General features: G+C 40.6%; 1 protein-coding gene across 2 annotated transcripts; it reads right to left on the reverse strand.

The window, feature by feature from the left end:
* Positions 1 to 381: 381 nt before the first annotated feature.
* pex10 (peroxisomal biogenesis factor 10) lies at positions 382 to 5,791 on the reverse strand. 2 transcript variants are annotated; one of them, XM_081608694.1, is made up of 6 exons: positions 5,500 to 5,791; positions 3,910 to 3,990; positions 3,427 to 3,827; positions 2,276 to 2,477; positions 2,013 to 2,154; positions 382 to 1,205 (listed from the first exon to the last, which is right to left on the reverse strand). In XM_081608694.1, the coding sequence occupies exons 1-6, from the start codon at positions 5,609 to 5,611 to the stop codon at positions 1,151 to 1,153; spliced, it is 993 nt and encodes a 330-aa protein (XP_081464820.1). In that variant the 5' UTR covers positions 5,612 to 5,791; the 3' UTR covers positions 382 to 1,150. The 2 variants fall into 2 exon arrangements, with proteins under 2 accessions (XP_081464820.1, XP_008411142.1); XM_008412920.3 differs by having other exon boundaries at positions 2,311 to 2,477; positions 5,500 to 5,784.
* Positions 5,792 to 21,364: the final 15,573 nt, after the last annotated feature.

The raw sequence follows: 21,364 nt of genomic DNA on the forward strand, positions 1-21,364 counted from the left end.
TTTTGATTTATTCGCCTTCATATCCAACACATCCAAGGTTTCTGTTTGAATCGCTCAAAACATAATGCAACGTAAATTAAGCATCAGCTCAAGAAAAAAGTTGACATTAAAAATTATATGTTAAAAAAAATTATATAAAAAATCTGTGAAAACCGCAAACAGGCCCTAGTTATAATTGCCGAGCAGTTTGGTAAAATGAAAAGATTACTTTAATCCCAAGCCTCCCAGTGGTATAAATAATTGTGGACTTAACTATAGGTATAAAATTCAATTCAGGTTTAGTCATATTTAGCATACTTGTGGCCAATGTCAGCATCATTGCCATCAGAGAATCAAAACAATTTCATGAAAATAGTAAAAATGTTATTTAAATCAGTCACATTAGTACAAAGGCTCATTTATTTTAAATGTATATTGCTCTTACAAATTAAGATTTTCAACAAGAAAAAAATCTTATTTGAATCTAAACTTTTAGAAAAATAAATTTCACTTTTATTTTCTAATGGTAATTAAAAACTGCAGAATGGAGTTTTCCATGAAGCATCCAAGGTGGAACAGGAAGATGAAATATTAGGCTTTTCACAACAAAAACACAAAAAAGATCCGAGTTTATCCTTAATGTAGCAGAAGCGTTATGACGCTAAAAATATTCCACAAGAACAATCCGTCTAACTCCTTACGATTCCTTTCAATTGTGACATGTTTATTTTTTAATTAGCTAGTCAAAGAAAAAAACTCATTTTTTAATCAGAATCTTTCATGAATAATTTTTCTCAGTTCCTGAACTTCCTGCAGAGCCGATCCAAAAAAGTTCCACTTTAGAACTAGAACAAGCTAAAAACAATCGTTTCATCATCCATTCAGTATTTCTAAATAGTAATGCTGACTGTAAGCACATCCTCGCAGCATAAATTGAGCATAAAAGAAATATGATGAAGTTAAACATTTAAATCAATGGAATGGAATTCCCAGATATCGACATTTACATCATCTGATTGATACAATCCAAACATATCCTGCTCTCTTTAGGACAGACGGATAAATCTCAGCAGGCTGGAAGGTTCTGGTCTCCATGACGACTGAATACACAAATTAGGACGAGCTTCAGTCCAGCTGTGTGTGTTCCAGCTGGACGTCTAGCTGTAGTTCCTTAGAAACACCAGCCTATGGGGCAGGAACTTCTCCCGACACAAAGGACACTCGGCCTGGAACACACAACACACACGCACACACACACCAGTGTCATATAACCTCACTTCTCTGTAGACAATATTTATTTCCATCTTATTGCCGTTTGTGTATGTTGCACAGCACAACCATGTGACGTTCGTGCAGCAAAAAGTTGTGAGTTCCCAGATGTAAGCAGAGATCAACCCCAATCAGATGGATGATTTTTGGTTATCTCTACATATACTAACATTTTATCTAAAGCACAAACAAAACCTTTTGCTGCATAAATGTTGGACACCAATTGTGTTTCATTTGAAGAAGGGGGTTTGGGAGAGGGAAGGGGAAGGAAACCTTTGCTCGGGTTTCTAAAGCTAAAATTCTGCACACGGAAACAAAAAGTGTCTGTAAATATGGGTTAATTGTGAGTAATATTGTCATTGCAATATTAAACAGCGACAGAATGAATAATTTTAAGTGGTTTCCTAATTTTTTCCAGAGCTAGAGATATATATACACACACACACATATATATATATATATATATATATACACTGCTCAAAAAAATAAAGGGAACACTTTAACATTTAAGTGAACACTGAAGTGTTCCCTTTATTTTTTGAGCAGTATATATATATATATATATATATATATATATATATATATATATATATATATATAAATAAATAAAAAAACAGGAAAAGTTTGAGTCACGTAATGAAAAGGAGAGTTCACAGAAGAAGAAGTGATGCAGAGTAGGAAGTTGGTGTTTGTGATCAGACGGCTGGATGGAGGTGGGTCAGCTGTGACATCCAGCAGGTCTGGAGCTGGCCAGAGAGTCTGACCTTGGTGTTGCACCACTCGGCGATGCACTCCCAGCAGAACAGGTGTCCACAGGGGGTGCAGGTGGAGTTCCTGCGGGCCTCCAGGCAGAGGATGCAGCGCGCAGGTTGGGGCGTGGAGGCGGAGCTCGCTGGGTGCCGAGGACTAATGACACACAGGAAGCTTTTATGAAGGCCTTTTATGACAATGTTCTCATTTAAATAGAAAGATTAACACATTTCTATCCAAAAAAAAAAGCTCTAAAATGACTGAGAATCTTTTTAACCAGGAAAGTGAGCGTGTCGTGTTGTGGCGCTCCACCTGAGGCTCCTGTAGAGCTGCCACTCCTGCCTGGCTCTCTGCCTCTGCCTCAGGTTGTTGAGCTGCAGACTCAGAGTGACGAGCAGCTGGAGGAAAGACACGCAACCCAGCAGCCGGTAGCTGCTCCTGATGGACGAGTCATCAGCGTTCGGCCCCGTCACACACAACTGAACACACACACACAAACACACACACGCCACCGACAACTCAACATTTAGTTCCCTCCCTGATCTTAAAAGCATCTTGAAATTTGTAACTGTTGCTGTTTTGGTTTCATTTGACTGGAAACATTGAAAGTTACATCCTAAAAATAACAGAGTGGAAGAAGACTGAACTTACATACATGAAATAGTTTCTTTCAGGAGGAAATATATAGAAATGGAATCATATGGAAGGTACTTTCAACTTCAAGTTGAATATTTAATTAAGTAAAACTAACAACTAAATGTTAATTTGTTTGAAAAAATAAAATAAAAATAAAAACGGGTATGTCAAATATAATTTCAGTAAAATAAAGATTTTACATTTTCCATTTGCATTTTTATTATTTTATTCACCCAGTAATAAATATGAATAGTTCATCTATCTAACCGATTTCCTTAATTATGGGAGATCGGTGATCGACTGATAGTTACATGTGAAGCCGATCAGCTGGTCTTATCTACCTCAACGAAGGCTGAAAATCAGCCGCCATCTTCTTTTGCTCTGCTATTGCTGGGTTTGACTGTTGGCCCCGCCCACCTGGTCATGTCTGCACGTTTGCCGTTACCAATAGTCAACTCACTGTTGCCAACTCAGTGACTTCATTGCTAAACTTAACAATATTTCAGACGAAAAAAAAAATGCTTTTGACTAAAATCGGAATCGGCAGATCAGGCTTTAAAACATCGGGTAATCGCCGATTTTCCAGAAAAACTGCAGTCGCTGAACTCCTAACGTGTAAGTAACTGTAATAGGGGAAAAAATACTTTAAGGTTAAATAATTTACTGAATGCTGGTGTTAACGTAGAGATGGAAATCAACTGACTTGGACCTGCTGCTCCCTGGTTCTGACTCAGACCTGTTTGTTTGATGGAAAGTATTTGGTGGGGCAGTCGGTTGTCTGGTCTGACTTACGTAGCTGATCCCAGCTGCTCTCTTGGACATGTGGTAGAAGGAGCTGCTGACGTAGAACAGAGCAACATGGAGTCGGTGCAGCAGGGCCACGCTCTGCTGGATCACAAACACGGCCGGCTGGCAGGCCTTCCTCTGCTGCTCTGTCAGCAGCCCCACCGCCCTCTGCGCCGCCCCCCGCAGCCAGCGCTCCAGGCTCCAGGCCTCCGACGTCGCCTGGCGCCTCCTCGTCTCCGGCCCGCCTTCCAGCTCGTTCTCCAGACACACCAGGGCCTTCTCCAGGAGGTACGGCACAAAGGCGTGACAGAGGACGAAGAGGCAGCGCCTGGCCCGGGACGGGATCTGCCGCCGGGAGGGATCCACCTGGACGACCCCCACATACTCCTCGCCCAGAGTCTGGTAACCTGAGCACAGTCCGGATCCATCGTTTAGCCGGCTTCGTTCATTCGATGAGGTTAAAGCTCAACTTTTAAATTCAATAATGACCTGAGAGCGTGGTTAAACCATAGTAAGCCAAGTCTGACAGCAGCTCTACCTCCCTCCTCCAGTCCAGCCAGTGTTTGGATCCTGCAGCAAAGATAAAAAGTTGTCACAACGACCAGCTAAAAACACTGTAAGGAAATGCTACTGCGGCTTGTAAAAGTATTCATACCCCTTGAACTTTTCCATATATTCTCACATTACAACCACAAACATAAATTAAATTTCATGTGAAAGACCAACACAAAGTGGCACATGCAATTGTGAAGTAGAAAGAAAATTATACATGATTCAAAATATGTTTTACAACTAAAAAACTGAAAGTTGTCACGTGCTTAAGTATTCATCCCCCCATCAGTTGACCGATGACTGCTAATGACTGAATAGAGTCCACCTGTGTGTAATCTAATCTAAGCACAAATCCAACGGCTCTGTGTCGCCTCAGAGGTCAGTTAAAAGAATAACGGAGAGCAAACAGCATCGTACGTCCAAGGAACACACCAGATTTCACAGAGTGCTGTTCAAGACAAGGCTGTCCACCTAAACTTCCAGGCTGAACAAGGAGAACACTGGTCAGAGAGGCAGCCAAGAGGCCCATGGTGACTCTGGATCAACTGCAGAGATCCACAGCTCAGGTGGGGGAACCTATCCCCAGGTATTTACACCCGGGAGCATCTCAAAGCTCAAAAGCGGAAACTGCGGCCACAAATCCAAGGAGGAGTAGAAAACGAAGTTCAAACCATCTCTTCCATGTATCATAATGAGAAACGGAGTCTTATCCCGACTCCAATGTCTCTCTGCTCAGCTTTCTAACCGGACAGAGTGAAAGCAAAGAGAGCAGCAAAAACAAATTAGATGGAGTAGCAGTGCTTCATAAGGACCAACGACATTTTTACTGTGGAATATCGTCTCTGCTACCTGATGTTCAGCTGTTACCATGTCATGACAGTCAGGACGCTGCCATACAGCAACAGTCTTCAGTCAGAGGCCTCTTCAGAGTTGTCGGAAGACTGACTGCTACTGGAGATTCTTCCTCCCCACAGCATCACCGTCCACAACAACTCTTTTGAAGGTGCTTGGGTGAAATGAAATATGACAACAAGTCATTTTCTTTTGGGGTGAATAAAGCAGCTCTGAATTAAACTGAAATGAAAACAACTCAGCTTGAAGCACCAGATATCAGCCAATCTGTTCAAACGTCAGCATTGACCATAATGCTGACGCTCTGTTTACAGCCATCCTGTAATGTCCTGAAGGACTATGAAAAAAGAAAGGATGTGAATTAAGAAAATAAAATTGTAAATGTTACATATCTCTGTTAGATCCATTTAAATCAAGTCAAGGTAGCAACGCCATGTTCCCTTTTGAATGTCCAACACCATATTCCCCAAGAGAGACAATAAATATGAAGTTAACTAAAAAGTTTGTTGTTCCTTCTACAAAAAGAAGAAAGCGGGCTGACTGATAGACCAGTCCGATCAGTTTTCTGAGCAAAGCAGACAGTTTTACTCTCTTGATCTTTCCGAAACATTTCAGAAGCAAGTGGATTTCTGGCTCTGGATCCAAACCGAGGAGAAACTGCCAGAGATCAGCTACCTGCGACACTCTGGCAGGCTTCGTTAGCGCTGTTTCTCAGGAAGCTCCGGTAGAATTCATCCTTCTGACTGGACCGGATCAGCTGGGCCTGGTTTGCAGGAGCCAGAGGCATCTTCCCCGAACCTCAGACGGGAAGGTTCGCTGCAGCACAGTCACGTCCTCCGGACATAACGCCCGTGTAGCGGGGAGAACATGGGTTGTATCCAGACACAGCAGAGTGGTTGATGTCACTTCCTGATTTCTTCTTCGTCTTTTTGGTTATTGGCGGTTGGTAAACAGCGTTAGGAAACACTACCGCCACCAGCTAGTGAGAGTTCATGTTTATGGTAAGGAGTGTGGACCAAATAACGAGTAGTAAAATAAAAATTTAAAAATTAAATAAATAAATAAATAAATAAATAAATAAATCATTATTATTATTATTATTATTATTATTATTATTATTATTAATAATAATAATAATAATAACTTTTACTTCCTGTTTTTTTTTTTTTTTTGCAATAATCTCGGGTTATAAGGTCTAATTTAATTTTTATAATGCTAAAAAAAAGTAAAAAGTTCTTGTTCTTCAGCCATTTAGGCAGTAATAGACCAGCTTTAAAGGGCATTACCGCCACCTACTGGACCTACATGGAAAACTTGCGATTTGCTGCCAAATATTTCTTTCAATTTCAATTTGTGGATCTCGTCACTTTTTGCCTCTGACACTGGATGTTGTTTTTCTCTCTTAGTAACTGTGTACACTTATTTATGTCTGTATTACAAAGGAATTTAATTTAATTTGTTAGTGAAAAGATCATTTTTCACCCCATATGGAAAACGTTCTGCGAATTTCCTGGTGACCAGAACACAAGAACATCTGTATGTATTGTCAGAAAACACCTCACCAGAACCACAAGGGTTTTTCCTCCGGTTGGGAAGGGAGTGGGTGGTTAAAGTGTTAAAAGTGATTAGTCATACTAGACATTCAGTGGCCTCATGTCCACACATGCACCTTACATTATCTGCTGCTCTCCCAGGACACCAGTGGGCAAAATTAAAAGTCAGTAACCTTTCCTTTGTTTTCATGTCTCTCCCATCTCCATGTGAATGTGAGTCAGTGTCTTAGCTTTCCTCCTCTCTCTCCGGCTACCTCTAAGCTGCTTACTGCTGAAGGACTCGCCTCATGTCTCCTTAGATTTAGCTGATAACTAACTGGCCTCCAGCAGTTTTCTGCAGAGCCAGCGCTCGTATCCCCCTGTATCGCCCTTCAACACTGCACATTGGAGGAGTTTTCACTGCCCCTACCTGCTCACTAACACGGTACTCGAGTGCGAAAAGCATCTGGCTCTGACAAAACAGACTTCCCAAAATCTTTCTTGGGGAAACACCAGGTTGTTTCTTGTTTGTATTAGTCATTTTCTTTCACAGAAAATTGTAAACTTTTATTCGTTGCCCCAACCCTAAATCAGGAGCAAAATGGAACAACATGAACAACGTCTGAGAGAACTCCTTGTAGCTTTGGAAGAGGGATGATTGTGATGTTTGGGGGAGGGAGTCAAACTGTAGATGAAATCACTTTAGCAGTTCTAGAGGCTGTTTGTGTGTTTGTTGTACTCTCATTTGACTGCTGCATTCCAGATGCTAAATGAGGGAGAGACAGTTCACTGGAATGTAACACATGCAGCAAATTTAAGTGTAAATAACCATCCAAATGAACAGAATTAGGTAGAACTGAATATAATCCCAGTACACAGCAGCATGGTGTCAATATTAAATCTAGCAATAAGCTACTCAAAAGGATAATCACTAATCAGGTGTGAGAATTCAGGCATGAAGGGAATTACAGGGGATGTGCGAAAGGATGAGATGTTCATGGAAGAGTTGTTTTTTTTTAAAAAAAGATTTGCCATAATGTGATGTTGTGAAAAACAGGTTTTTTTATTATTATGAATAACTAATAATAAATGCTGAAAGGAATAATTAACAAAATTACTAATTACCAAGTCAGTCACCACCTGATTATCTGGAAATAACAGCCAAATAGTTTTCAGTCTCGCTTATTGCTTTTGAATACCTGCCTGAGAAGGTTTAGGTATTAAATGACAAAAGAAGGATTAAGTTCAGAACGGACATTCTTAAGCTATAAGCCTCTGGATGTGTAAGGAATAAACAAAGACAACTTTCCTCCAAAGGTTTATTAACAGAAATAAGAATAAAACCAATTACCAAAAAAACAAAAAACGAACAAGCACAAAAAAACAACAACAATGTAATAATGTCACACTCTCAGTATGAGAAACCAGGTTTACTCAGGGGTTTCTCGTGACCTCATTACAGCTATTTGGAAATGAGGTCTAAATAGCTGAAAGTTAATTAAGATTAGTTTGCAAAATATGTCGTGAATTACTCACACAGTAGCACCAACATATCTAAGAAAAAACAGTGGTTAGCAATAACCATCTGAGCTGACAAGCAATTAAACAAGTGTACCTACTGAAAAAAAACCTACTGAAGTAACCTACTGAAGTGATCTGGTGAGTAGAAATGGTTTAATTCCAGACGTTTGGGTGCAATTTCCAAGGGGAGATGGTCGGCCATATTGGCTTTAACTTCAGAGTTTTATGGAGAATCCAAGTTTGGTCAAAGCGTGGAGCATGAAGGGAACACACCGTTACAGCCAAGTGCATCACGTCTCCCTGGTTTGAACACAGATAACAGCAGAAAGTGGTCAAACTGTTTTTTGTTGCCTGAACGTTTTGTTTCATGTCTCTGCTCCATAAATGAATAGTTAAGATCCAAATTCTTGTGTCTGTTAAACCAAGTCATGTAAATGAAGCAGAGGGTTAGATTTCATATCAGTTTGAGATAAAGTAAAAACATTAATGGGGTGAAATAAAATAAGAAAATGCCCTACAGATATACAACCCGGCTTCATGAACCCGTTGCCAGGAGGTACTTGCTCACCTCTCTGTTAATTCCCTCATACATTCATTCTGAGCTGATACGGAGCAGCTGAGATCTGCTTGGAAAGTTGCAGAACCAGTTCTTTTGTCTAGTCAGAGCTGCCAGGGTGGTGTATTATAACCTCCATCCCATTATAAACCCACTCCTATCTTGTTGCAGACACTTTTCGGAGCGCTTGAATCAACCCTTGGATCAGGGCCCCGTCCATCCCACTCACCAGGAAGCTGAACTTTGTTCAAAGCGAGGGGGGAGGAGTCAACGGATTGCCTTTCCCTCCTTCCTTCAACTTGGCAGCTAATTGTAAGTTGCTGCAGAGGAGAGGTGGAAGGTGTGGGAAGTGCTTCAGTGTTTGGAATAGACCGTCCATGGAACAGTCTGTGACTTTACAGGTAAGCCTCTCTGCGTTTACTCCAGTTAGCGTCATTATGAATCAACATGTAGGTTTCTGACTTAAAGCCTCAGGGTTCAGAATGCTTTACTGATCACAGCAGCTGTATATCTGCAGCGTATACCTGAGCTCCTGCTGCAGTCGTGTTGAGGAAAGGTAAATCAGTCACTTCAGCTTCTAGGATGTTTATGATTCAGTATAAAGGTGTTTTATTCACCATCTTTGAGCTTGTCGACAGCTAGACAAGCAGGAAAAACAATCATCAGACTTCTTAACATATAAAGTAACAAATGTCAATGGTGTGAATTATTTTCTAAATAAGAAACATCCATTCATCAAGAAAATTGTGCTACGAAGTTTACTCCATACACTTCTTTGCTGAACGAGTAACTACATTTTTTTTATTTTATTGAGCGGCAACTTAAAATCACATACAAATCAAATGGGAAACAGTGATTGTGTTGCCACACAGTGCTGTCAAGAGAGTCCATTAGTCAGAACGTCAACTCTGGAAACTGATTTGTTGGGAAAGTTTTGAAGACAAAGATACAGGAATGTGACTGAATGCTTTTTAAAGTTGTTTGCGCTCTAAGCATCTAAAATGTTGGCACTTTCTAGAGTAAGATCAATTGAAGAAAAATCACCAGAAGAGGCATATCTCATGAATTCACTGATTTGTGGGTTTGCATGACTGAACAGGAGGTGCAGTGCTTTATGTAAAGTTAGTTGGCTTCTGTCAGTTCTATGATAACAACATAATAACAATAGGAATATCTCATCTTTGCCAATAGATCATTTGAATTGTTGCTCAATGAAACTTTAGCAACTCACACAGATGATGGTCAGTTGTGTCAGATGGCTGTACACACTGCTTTGGTTCTGCAGGATGTTTCTTCCTGTTAAAGGGGAGTATGCGCAGTATGAGGGATTGGTGCAAAGTCAGCAACATTATTCAATCGATTATCTACTGTGACTACATGCTGATCTAGTAGGAAACAATCCTCCAAGTCAACGACTCGATGCAAATCTGCTCTTGGAGGACATGCCGCGCTGTAATCAGACAATACGCTTTTTGTTTTCCAAAGACGATGTCTTCATTTTAGAATTGAATTCAATTTAGTTTAAATATGTATTGCACATTTACAACAGATATTTTCTTCATGTCTGTTTACAGACTAGTAAAAGTATAAAATTCCAGTTTATTCTAGTTAAATCCATGATGATGTTGCGTTTAGCTCCAATTCCATGCTGTCTGTGTGTAATTACAGTCAGCTGATTATGTAGAAGCAGGAAACCTGATCGCATAAAGCTACGAGTAGGGGGAGTCTACCCCCCTTGTTGTGTTGTTTTTGTGGGTGTTCAGATCATAAGCCACCAATGGTAACCAACCACTGAGTTGCCATTGGGTGACTGTGATGTTGAGGATGTGTCAGGTTGAAAGTTGCATGTCGGGACTAAGGGAGCGGCTCTTGTTGGAGTCCCTCCCTCCTGACCTCTTTGGAGCTGGCTAACCCGAAGGACAGGTAATGTGCCCTAGTAATCCCTCAGAGTTCTGGCTGGTGCCAGTCCAATGTGTTACTTGTTGGGGGACGGAGGGCGAGGGGCACCAGTTTGAGGCTCGACCTGCATAGCAAGCTTTACTGATGACTTACCTCATGTGGCTTTTCTGAGGTAGCACCTTGTTGGCTGGCTGAGGATGCTGCACCCTTTGCTGGTGTTGGTGGCTGAGAGTTGGATGTCTCCAATTAATTCATCATACTTTTGCTTTCTTTCTCTCTCTTTCTCTCTTTCTCTCTATCTCTCTCATACACACACGCACACACACACACAAGAATAGTTCCTTTGTTAGCTGCTTCATTTTGGAGTCAATTAAAGAGAGGTGCTGAGCCAGAAAAAACTAAGAGGTTGACATTGGTAATCTCAGTAAAATCGCCATTGTTTTCTCAAGAGGAAATGCACATACTTAAGGAAATAATCTCTAAAATCAAACAAAAACAAAAAAGGATCATAAAGACAATTTCAACAATGACTATAAGCAATATATAAATGGAGAGTATGGGAAAAAAGCAGAGTGAGAAAAACAATTCTCCAGCAGCTTAAGCCCTACAGCAGCCCTAATGCTGTAGGGCTAAGCCAGTCTAACCATAGACTTTATCAAAAAGGAGTGTTTCAAGACAGGATGTTTGCCTTATGAAATAAAACTGGGAGTTGGTTATGGAGGAGTGTGGTAACTAAAGGATCTGCCTCCTATTCTACTTTTAGATCCTCGAGGAATCCGCAGTAATCCTGCAGTCTGGAAGGAAAGTGGTCCAATCAGAGCTCTGACATAAGAAGGAGATTGATTATCACAATATGTAAGAAGAAATACTGTCAAATTCTCTTCTGGGTTACAGTCAATGAAAAAAAACTTTAAAAAAAATCTCTTTCATCTTCATCCGATTTATCAGAAAACACTTCTTTACTTTTACATTTTTCTTTGTTTTTATTGTTGCTAATTTCATACAAAATGATGTTCCTGCTTGCTACTGATTAATTACATTTTTTCACATCCGCTGCTAGCGGCTCTGTTTGAAGAGATTGTTTTGTGCAACACTATGCTAACAGAGTAGACATTGTTGTAGATAGTGTGAAGGTGGGCAGGTTGTTTGTGAACTTGGCAAAAGGGAAATCCTGAGCAAGCCTCTCTGGCACATGAACAAATAACAACTAATGCTCCTACAAAACTCGTCAGAAAGAAGAAGCGCAACACCTGGCAGTGGGAAGTTTCCCTAATGACCTCAGGAACATCTGCTTCACGTGAAGCATCACCGGCTCGTCATGTCTGGGACTCAAGTTGTTGTTTTGTTCTGAACTTTGTTCAGAACCCCTTACATTTAGTCCCACCATAAAGGGAACAAGTTATGTTGCGGTTTAAGCTAAATGCTATCGATTCTGAGACTTCGCTGAAGGGTTTCTGTTCTTTGACGTTCCTGTTTTGGTATCGCATGACGACTCAAATGGAATAAGAGTAAAACTATAACGTGAATGTCAGCATGCTTTTCACTCACCTTAGACTGCACCCAATCAGATCAGAGCAGAACAGGCATATCTTGGTACTTGAAGAGGAATTTTCCATGTCCGGAGTCTAGTTTCAGAGCTTTTTATGAAACAAAAACCGTCTCTGTAAGTGATCTGCTTTAACTAGCAGATTAGACGCAACAAACACGAAAACAGCCTCCCGGTTTCCTAACGTTTCATTCCTGATGGCTGGTTTCTAGGGTAGTTTCTGTTTGTGTTTACCAGATAGTCTTGAGTATTGCAGGTCCACGCAACCTCAGCTCAGGTGTCACAATCATGAGGGTGATGTGAAGTTGTCTGAAAGTATAAATAAGCTTCGGCAAAGTGGTGACTTTGAGGTAACAGTAGCATTTGCACAGTTCTGTCTGATCTGATGGCCCCTAAAACCTCACTGTCTGATTGGACAGCAGATTATGTGCACTTCATGCAGTGTTTGTCAAGGAATTACACAACTCCCACTGTCAACTTTCATAAGTGGAACACAATCTCTAACTTTAAAGAAGTCACGTCTAGAAGGTTTTATCCTCCCATTCTGCCTCTTTATCTGGTCAGGTGCCACTGCAGACAAATGAATCATGGAGTCTCATTCAAGTGCATCTTTTACATCCTGAGTAATTATGTTGTGTTAGACCACCGACTTCTTCTCTGGCAGCACCCGGAGGCAGGAAAGTCATACATCATAACATGCAGACAGTGCCTGTATTCATTGCAAATCTTATGTAGCCCCTGGCTTAATGTAAGTAGCCTATTTCGGTGAACAGGAGGCAAGAGCAGACCTGTTCCACATCCTCCATGCAGACTGTGTGAGGTTACCTCATCGGTGTCGTGTTATCTGACTTTTATTAGGCCATAAGATAAAACAAACAAGCATTGTGTGCTGATAGGACTTTCATATGCTGCTGCAGAGACGGGGTTTTGTGTCTATGATTCCTCCAAAATGTTGCTTATGGTCAGGCAGTCAGTAGGTACTTTAAAGCAAAAACCTAAATTAGTCCTTAGGTTTCAACAAACTAAGCTCAGAGATAATAAAACACAGAGCTTTTTAAATAACGAAGCTCTGAGGTGTATTATGTAAATCTCAGAGATTTCCAAACTATAACTTGTCCAAAGACATCACTTATGTTTGTGTGATTTGTTTAATAGTAGTTTGAGTTGAAGTATCCTTATTGTCAAATGCAATAATCCACCTCTTTAAACTCAATGAATTGTGAATTTTGCTAGGTGGCTGAATAATAGTGAACGCAGAGAAACTGTTTTAATTAGGCTGGGTTCAGGTTAATTAGGTTTAATTAGGTTATTTCTTTGTTTAGTCCTTCTAGTTACTCAATCTGTACAAGAGCGTCCAGCCCAGCTCTCCAGCTGGAACATCGTTGAAGGCACTGAATGCTGCACTGAGGTCCAAAAGTACAGCACTGTGGTTCTTCCACAGTCTGCGTTTATGCAGAAGTTGTTCATCAAGTGCTCAACACCAAGAGATGGTTCAACATTTAAGAGAACTGAGGCAAACAAAGCAGAGCATTGGATGGCCTTATTGCATTTTCACATAAAGTTGATGTTATGTTGTTCTGGATTGTTATGGCTTTGTGCTCATCTTATTAGATTGTTTTTCTAGAAATGTTGTCTTTGTGAGGGTAAATCAGCTGCGGGTTTGAATGTCCCACCAACAATCTCAGATTGCCAATTTTGAGGTCACGACCAAAGACTTTCCTTTGAACAGATGGAAATCTTACTGATTGAGAGTGGCTTCAGTATATTTAGTCCCAATGTTTTTGTTGGGTAATATTAGTTGTGAAATATTATAGATAAATATAATGCAAATTAAAAAACGAGAGAGTGGAAACCCAAGGAGACGAGTTATAAACCAAGCAAAATGAGCAATTTAAGCTATAAGTCACAAATTCTTCCTCCTCCGTTGCTTTTAGCAGTTTAAGCAATTCCTCTGTTGCAGAATCCTCACCTCCAGTTTGCTTTAATCACAACATATTGTTCTAAGTAGGCTGTTTCAGCTTTTGTTTAGTCCAAAACACAGAAATGTTTTCAGAGGGCTTTCTATGTATCTGTCATCAGCACTGATTTTGTGAGTCCATTGGCAAACTGCAGTGCCACCACCCGGCGGTTATCACAACAGTCAGTCTTACTGAGCTCAAACGAAGTGCAAGCAGAGCAGCAATTAACATGTCTGAGGCGTTAAAAGCAACAGCAGCAAGGATGAAAGTTCCTGCAGGTTCAAACATGACAACAACTGCTTTCACACGCAGAGACGGCACGGGATTTTCTTCTTCTTCTCTACATATTAAAGGGAATTATGATTAAACACATACCTTCAGTTTTTTCCGTAAGTTTTAGGCTCATTTCACGACCTTTTCGGTGTTGCAGATGATTGTTTATTGTTATATATCAAATCATTTCCTACTTTTTATTTCGTCCATCTGCTCAGCAGTTGGTTTGACATTTACAGATGCACTTCGCTCACTGCAGGCTGCTCTGACCCCAGGCGAATAAAACCACATCTGACTTCTGACACAAACTTCCTTTGGCTGTCAAACGTCTGATGCTGTGAACAGGAACAGCAAAATGAGTTTTTGTGATTTTTGATTGTTCCCTGTCCTCGGTTATCCAGACTGGATATACAGCTTTAGTACATTCATACATTAATGTTTCATTCTGCTTTAAGGGAAAATGATTCTTTGTTAAAGAGAATGAACATGTGATAAAATAACACAGTAAGAGGCTCTGACATCAACACCAGAGATGTGTCAAAACACACATTAAAGATGAGTACAGCTGTTCATTTTTTAAAAAATGATTCATTCTTTCACATGAATAATTCAACACACAGATTAGTTTTAATTTTAACATGGTCAGGAGAAATGTTGAATGATGTAAAAAAAAAATAATTAAAAAAAATCCCCAAACATTGCCAGTGTTGGTTCTTCTTACTAATCATTATACAAAGAAAGTAGAGGCTGGGAAATCTCAGATTAGCTCAATATGGCAGAGTAATGTTTGTTTACAAGGTTTGCAAAGTAAGATGGTGTGAACAGAATCAGTGTAGGTTTGCAAAGCAGGTTTCAGGATTCACACTGGCTCCTGCATGTGTGCTTAAGGAGTTTTTAAGTCACCCGTCTGTCTGGGTTCTGTGTAAAACTCTCACATTGGCTCCACAATCACCAACCTTTCCAACAGCTCCTTGAGCAGCGGCGGTTTCTGATATGGGTGACAAGGGCGATCACCCATGGCAGCACATTGTCAGGAAGTGACATGAGACAAAATAAAATCTTCCCACAGGAAGCTGGTTAAAAAAAAAATAAAAATAAAATAAATAAATGCTGGTATTACATGGAAAAAATATTTTCTTATGTACAGTCAACACTATGTGAGTAGATGAGACAGAGAGGTAATAAACAGGACATGCTCAGCGAGAGGACCGGGCAGCTGCCAACTGGGCCAGGAGGTTCTAACGTTTGACTCGGTGTGGATACGGCTTCAACCCGACAGCGTACTGGAGAGTTATTAACACTGTGAAGGATTTAACTAAGCAAATAACAAGACAGACAAAAGGCCCACTGAGCAACAAGTCGTAAACAAAAGAAAATATAACATACATAATTAAAAAATGTTTCATTCATAGGTGTATTGTTTTTATTGGTCAAGCATTTATTTCATTTAGTATTTGGTTAAAAACAATCCTTCACTGTGTGAAGGATTGTGGTTCCTGTTTGTCATTGTTCTACATTATTATATTCATTTTAGTTTATCCACAATTCCTGTGCTCCCCTTTTGTTCACTGGTGTTTAACAAAGTCACCCTAGTTTTATCAGCCGTTAGATCTTAAACCCAAAAGCTGAGCATCCAGAAATTACTACTCCAAATGTTCAGTCGTATTTGATAGATTATATAGAATTATATAGATTATAATTATGTCAGATTAAAAGAATATGAAAAATAACCTATAAAGTGGTACTTTGTTTTTTATTTAGCCCATATTTCTGCATTCAGATTTTCTTTGTATTGGTCTGATTACTGTAATCTTAAGGTTTATCAGCTGTTTGCAGAAAATTATCATAATTAACTAAAATGAAAGCGTAAAAACATCAGTCTTTGCATAGTTAGTCTATATAATGTGTTTCACTTGGTGAATAAAGTTGCAGAAATAATTCAACTTTTTAATTATATTCCAGTTTATTGACTATGACTTTAAAGACTCCCTCTTTTCCCCCGCTCCTCTCTGGATTCTCAGTCAGTAATGGTTCATGGTTTTGCTTTTGTTTCCCTTTTTGATGTAGTCATTTTATTAATCAATCTTCACACGTTTCTGCCCATTTCCCTCACATCAGGGACTGATAATATTCTTGGCTTTGTCAGTTTTATTGTAATTGTGCAATTTTTTATTTTTCCTGTAGACTTACTGGGATTTGAATATTTTCCTTCCTATTGCACCAACACATTTACGTACACGTCTGAAGACTCAATCAAATTAAAAGTATTCTGTGTGTTTTCTGAACCAAACGGAGACGGTCAACAGTAGCAGCCCTGCAGCTCAGAGCTCTGTGACCTGATGTGAAAAGACTCTTCTCTGTCCCTTTGTGGAGGAGTTTCTTTTTTCTCTTTCAGCCGGGAGTTGGTTTGTAGCGGCTTTCAGCTCAGTCAGTGGGGATTTAACAACACTGAAACCAAAAACCTTACCTGGTATAAAGGGCAGAGAAGGAAAAAGCCACCTCCAGGGAGGCCGTTGTGTGGATTTGAGTTGCAGAATAAAACCAACTGAAGGCTTCATTTAACCAGGACGGCACCACTGTCTGTTTGCTGCTGACATAGAAACATTCAGTCTGCTGTAGCTTAGTGAGCTCCAACATGCAGAAGGTTTTAGAGCAAGTGGGTCCAGCCAAAGCTGAGATGGTTTGGACAGGCACAGAGGAGTTAGAGTTGATATAATGGACAGAGGATGATGAACACCGAGTTGCTGGGAAATTTCTCTACGGAAATTTCTTCATGTTTTTCTTCATGTTTTTCTTAGAAGACATTTCTCTGAAAGATACAAACTGCCTGGAGGATGCTTAATGTCCTAAAGCGCCACAGAACCAACATAGAAACTACCCAAAGTTTTTAACCCCCGTTGTATGTGTTGGAGACACTTTAATTGTGTTTTTCAAATACCAGCCTATAATGTTGACCGAGAAAATGTAAAGCCGTGTAAACAAGTGAATGAAATAACTGCCAGGGTGCTAATCGTCCAAACACTGTTAGCAGCTTTCTCACTGCATCACCGTGTGTGTCTCCTGTGTGTGTGTGTGTGTGTGTGTGTCTGCACATGCCTCTTGCTCATTCCTCCGCAGCTTAGGAAAACAGTGAGTGTGCAAGCAGGTAGTCACAACAATCAGAGCAACAAGCTGAAACACTCTAAAGCTGACTGACTCACCCCCAGCACATTATTCTAAAGCTCTTATACTTTCAGACTCTATCAGAATCCTGTGTGATTGATTGGACCGATAGGACTGTTATCAGCAGGCTGCATGGAACTGGTATTTCTGTATTTCCTCCTCAAATCAAATGAATGTGCAGCTGTCTTTCCCCCCCGTAGGTTTAGTTAGAGCTGAGGTTGTGAAACAGAGGAGCCCGACCATGCTTGAGCATGCCTGGAAGTTGTTACACGGTGCAACAAAAGGGTGTTGACCCAAGAGCTTCAGAAACTTTTGTTCCAGATGACAGCGATTACTCTTCGTAACAGCCTTGCTAAACATGTGCCAGTGGTGTAAGAATCATTACAGGAGCCTGGAAAACTCTCTGGAAACGACGCATCCCACTGGTAGTTAAATAACGCAACCTTCTTCCCCTAATGATGATCTAGAGCTTATATGAAGAGATGTGGGAAAACTTGAGATGCAAAGTTAACCAATACGCTTCTGGTGTCATCCATCAAGCCATGATTGATGGACGACAAGTTGCAGCTATCAATCATCTGTACAGATCATGTAAGCTAAGCTTCATGGTTAATGATTCTGTCCTGAGAGCTCTTGGGTGCCAGCGATGTCCCAGTAGCTTTGATACTGGGACATCTCCATAATTTATGGAGATTATGGATCAATCTCCATAAAAACCCTACTGAAGACTTAAACAACCTCTACCCAGTTGCTGATTTCAAAGGAATGACACCTTTTTTTCCCAGTAACTCAATGAATGTGAATAATTAAAAGGTGGTGTTAAGCTTCCTGGTCCAAACCCTGAGTTGTCAGGGTTTTGGAGAACTAATAAAACCAACCTGACTCCTAGAGGAAACATCTATCCTACATCCAAAGTAGGATAGATGCTGTCTGTTTGGATCAGAGCAAGTTTTCCTCCAAAATATCTGCCGGTTATCAATGTAGCCCACATTACACTGCATAATGCATCGTTTTAATTCAAGCGAGGCTGGGTTCATCAAGCAGACATCAATCAATAAAAAATAAGGCTCTCTAACATTTTACTCCTATCTAGGACACATTACATCACAGTGTGTGTTTGTTTATCCAAGTAGCTGTGTGTTACAGAGACTGACGTCTGCACCAGAAAATGTCTTACCAGAGAAAACAAGTTGAAGTGTTGCACATGAATGACACACACACACGCACACACACACACGCAGACACACACGCACGCACACACACACACACACACACAACCAGTCCTGTGTCCAGGCGGGGTGTGTGTGTGTGTGTTGGATTCTGGCAGGAAACGTGCCCATACCTGAATGCTGACGGACAACCTCTGTAAGACAAATCCCAACATGTTCTCCAGCCAACCTTCCACTTCTAGCTGACACCCACGCCACACATCATTTAAGCGCTATAGTTGACCCGTTTCTTTAGTCTGTAGCAGGGTGGTGGGTCTCATGGTGTGGTTTCACTGGAAACCTTCACCCTGGGAGGCAGCTGCGTTCTTGTGTGTTCAGCTTTGTGTCGGTAGATTCTCCGGAAGGATGATTGCAGGAAGGTAGGTAAACAGAGGAAGCCTATGTTGGAGAGGTGAGGATATGTGTTCAGTCCAGGTCCTTCTGTCTTTGAATTCATTTAGACCATTTCTGGTTTTGTGTACAGTCAGATTTTTACTTTGATTACTATGGGCTCTTACAGAGGACAATTTTAATATCCATTATGACAAAAAGTGTGAAAGCGGTGTTGCTTTGCTAGATAACCTTCAATTTTCTCTGCATGTAACAGAAGCAAACCAAAACAAAGGACATATTTTGGATTTGATTATGTTAAAAAGTCTGAGTAAAACACTGATGTGGTTGATCACAGTGTGTCCTGATTAAGACAGACATCTCCCACCAATAAAAGTTGATCAGAGATCATTTGAAAACATCACATTAACGAACACGACACGGATCTTCTAACCGAGGTCTTACATCATTACCCACTCTGCCTTTAGCCTCTGCTGATGACCTTTTAAATCGTTTTAGCTCCATGACTGTAATGGATGGCAGTTCTAAGATGATGAGATTCAATCTAACGTAACTTAAGGGCAAATGTCACAATGTGCTTTCCATCTTTAAGCATTTTGCACGGAGCCAATAACACGACGCAAAAGTCACAAATTTCGGCAGCACCGGAACCCCGTATATCACAGCTCTGGAAGCATCTGTTTCACTGCCTGAAGGCTTTCAATTAAAAAGAAATCAGCATGAAAATATGCCACAATATTGTTACTGCAGAGCTATGGTGTGTGATGGCCTTGACGTAGCTCTCCATGAATGTTAGCTGCTTGGACCGTACACACAAACATACACCTATGTTCATACAGCTGAATTGCAGCTTTTCACTCATTTCCACTGCAGAAGAGACCCTGTTTCTGTTCAAAATAGAGTCAGAAAAAAAAAACTAAACAAATGAAGTTATCCCCTGCCAGGACTTTTGTCCCTGAGAAATAAACTGAGATGATAGCAGATCACTCCTCACATGTTTCTTGAAAGCATGTCATTGTTTTACTTGTTAGAAAGATGGAACCGGACACCCACGGATGTCCGGTTCCATCTTTAGCTGTGTGTTACAGAGACTGACGTCTGTAGAAGGTAACTAGACTTGAGAAGTCTAGTTACCTTCTACTTAAACACTTTGGATCGTTCTGTAGAGCCGAGGATCTACATCAGCATTCCACCATTTTCAAATCTCATTGAGCTCAAAAACACAACAAACAAATTAAAGCCTTAAATCAGGTGAAGATTAGACATCCTTGAAAGAGAGAAATGTATATGCAAATAGTTGTTGGACAATCTTCAGTGTGGAATAGCAGAAAAGTATTTCTGAGACACATTTATGAATCACAGACTTGATGCTTTAGTTTTGGAGAAGTCAATATTTGGGGGAGAATTGGAACCTCTGGCAACACGGTCCAGAAATCTGGTCTGTATTCTGAGGGATCTGAGGTTCTTTGAGAAACAGACACACTAGAGAAATGTCTCCAGTTCCTTGACATTTATTTTTGACACAAATGTGTGATATTTAATTCAAAATGTTGTTTGTACTAAGAAAAATCAATCTGAAGTATGTCTCATTTTAAACTCTGTTTTTTGTTTTCTTCTGTAGGAAAAGAGAACTGCTTGAGCTGCCGGTTTTGGACTAAAGTTACTAATGCTGATCTTGAATGACAGCATCTGACAGATGTTCAACAGTCGTCTGAAAGGACTCTCAAGGAATTGATTTTGTCGCAAATCAGCATTTCAATGGAAAAGTTCAAAATATGGATCAACACTTTCTGGGTGATGTTTGGGATGTTTTGCTCCGACAACATTTACATGTGATTTTTTTATTCCATACTTTCTATTTCAAAGTACCTGCCTTGGAGCTTATTTAATAAATCTAAACTTCTTCAGTCTCCTCATCCTGCTTTAAATTTCAGAAACCCCTCCGTGTGTTTTTTTTCCACCTTGATTGCAGATTTCAGAGAACATTTCTGAAAGCGCCACTCGGTGTTTGCTGGGTTCCGACTTGAGTGACTTTTGACATTTTGACTGGATCGCACTGTTCTCATGCGCTGACAGGTTATTTGGGGTGTGAAGTCAGCAGCCACACTTCCAATCTGATCACAGCGTTTGACCCCCGGTGTCACAGAGCTGCCAGCCACACTGTACGTCAGCCATTATGGAATCTGTGGCGGCTAGAATGGCCATGGTGACCGACTCGCCCAACCCGTCGCTGAAATCTAGGACTACCATGACAACAGATGAAGACTCTTTTGTGAGCACTGTCAGCCTTCCCTGCAGCCACTTCCTGTCTGCAAACTCCACTGCTGTTGGTGAGTGTTTGCCCATCTGACCTGCCGGTGCTTTGAGTGTGATGATAAGTGCTTGCTTCTCTAATTAAGTAAGACAATATGCTAAAGCTCTTTCTCTGTGTGTGTGTGTGTGTGTGTGTGTGTGTGTGTGTGCGTGTGCGTGTGTGTGTGTGTGTGTGTGTGTGTTGTTGTGTGGACCTGTGAAGTTGAGTGTTGTGGTGAGTT

Source organism: Poecilia reticulata, chromosome 7 (assembly GCF_904066995.2).
Source record: "Poecilia reticulata chromosome 7, P_reticulata-male-v2, whole genome shotgun sequence".
NCBI classification, from domain to species: Eukaryota; Metazoa; Chordata; class Actinopteri; order Cyprinodontiformes; family Poeciliidae; genus Poecilia; species Poecilia reticulata.

Bases quoted from the DNA above. Each gene is read 5' to 3' on its own strand.
- pex10 (XM_081608694.1), bottom strand. From the start codon at position 5,611: ATGCCTCTGGCTCCTGCAAACCAGGCCCAGCTGATCCGGTCCAGTCAG. The intron at 2,478-3,426 runs GTAAGTCAGACC...GTGTGTGTTCAG, and splicing joins GAGCAGCTGGGATCAGCTAC to TTGTGTGTGACGGGGCCGAA. The intron at 2,155-2,275 runs GTTAAAAAGATT...GTGTGTCATTAG, and splicing joins ACGACACGCTCACTTTCCTG to TCCTCGGCACCCAGCGAGCT.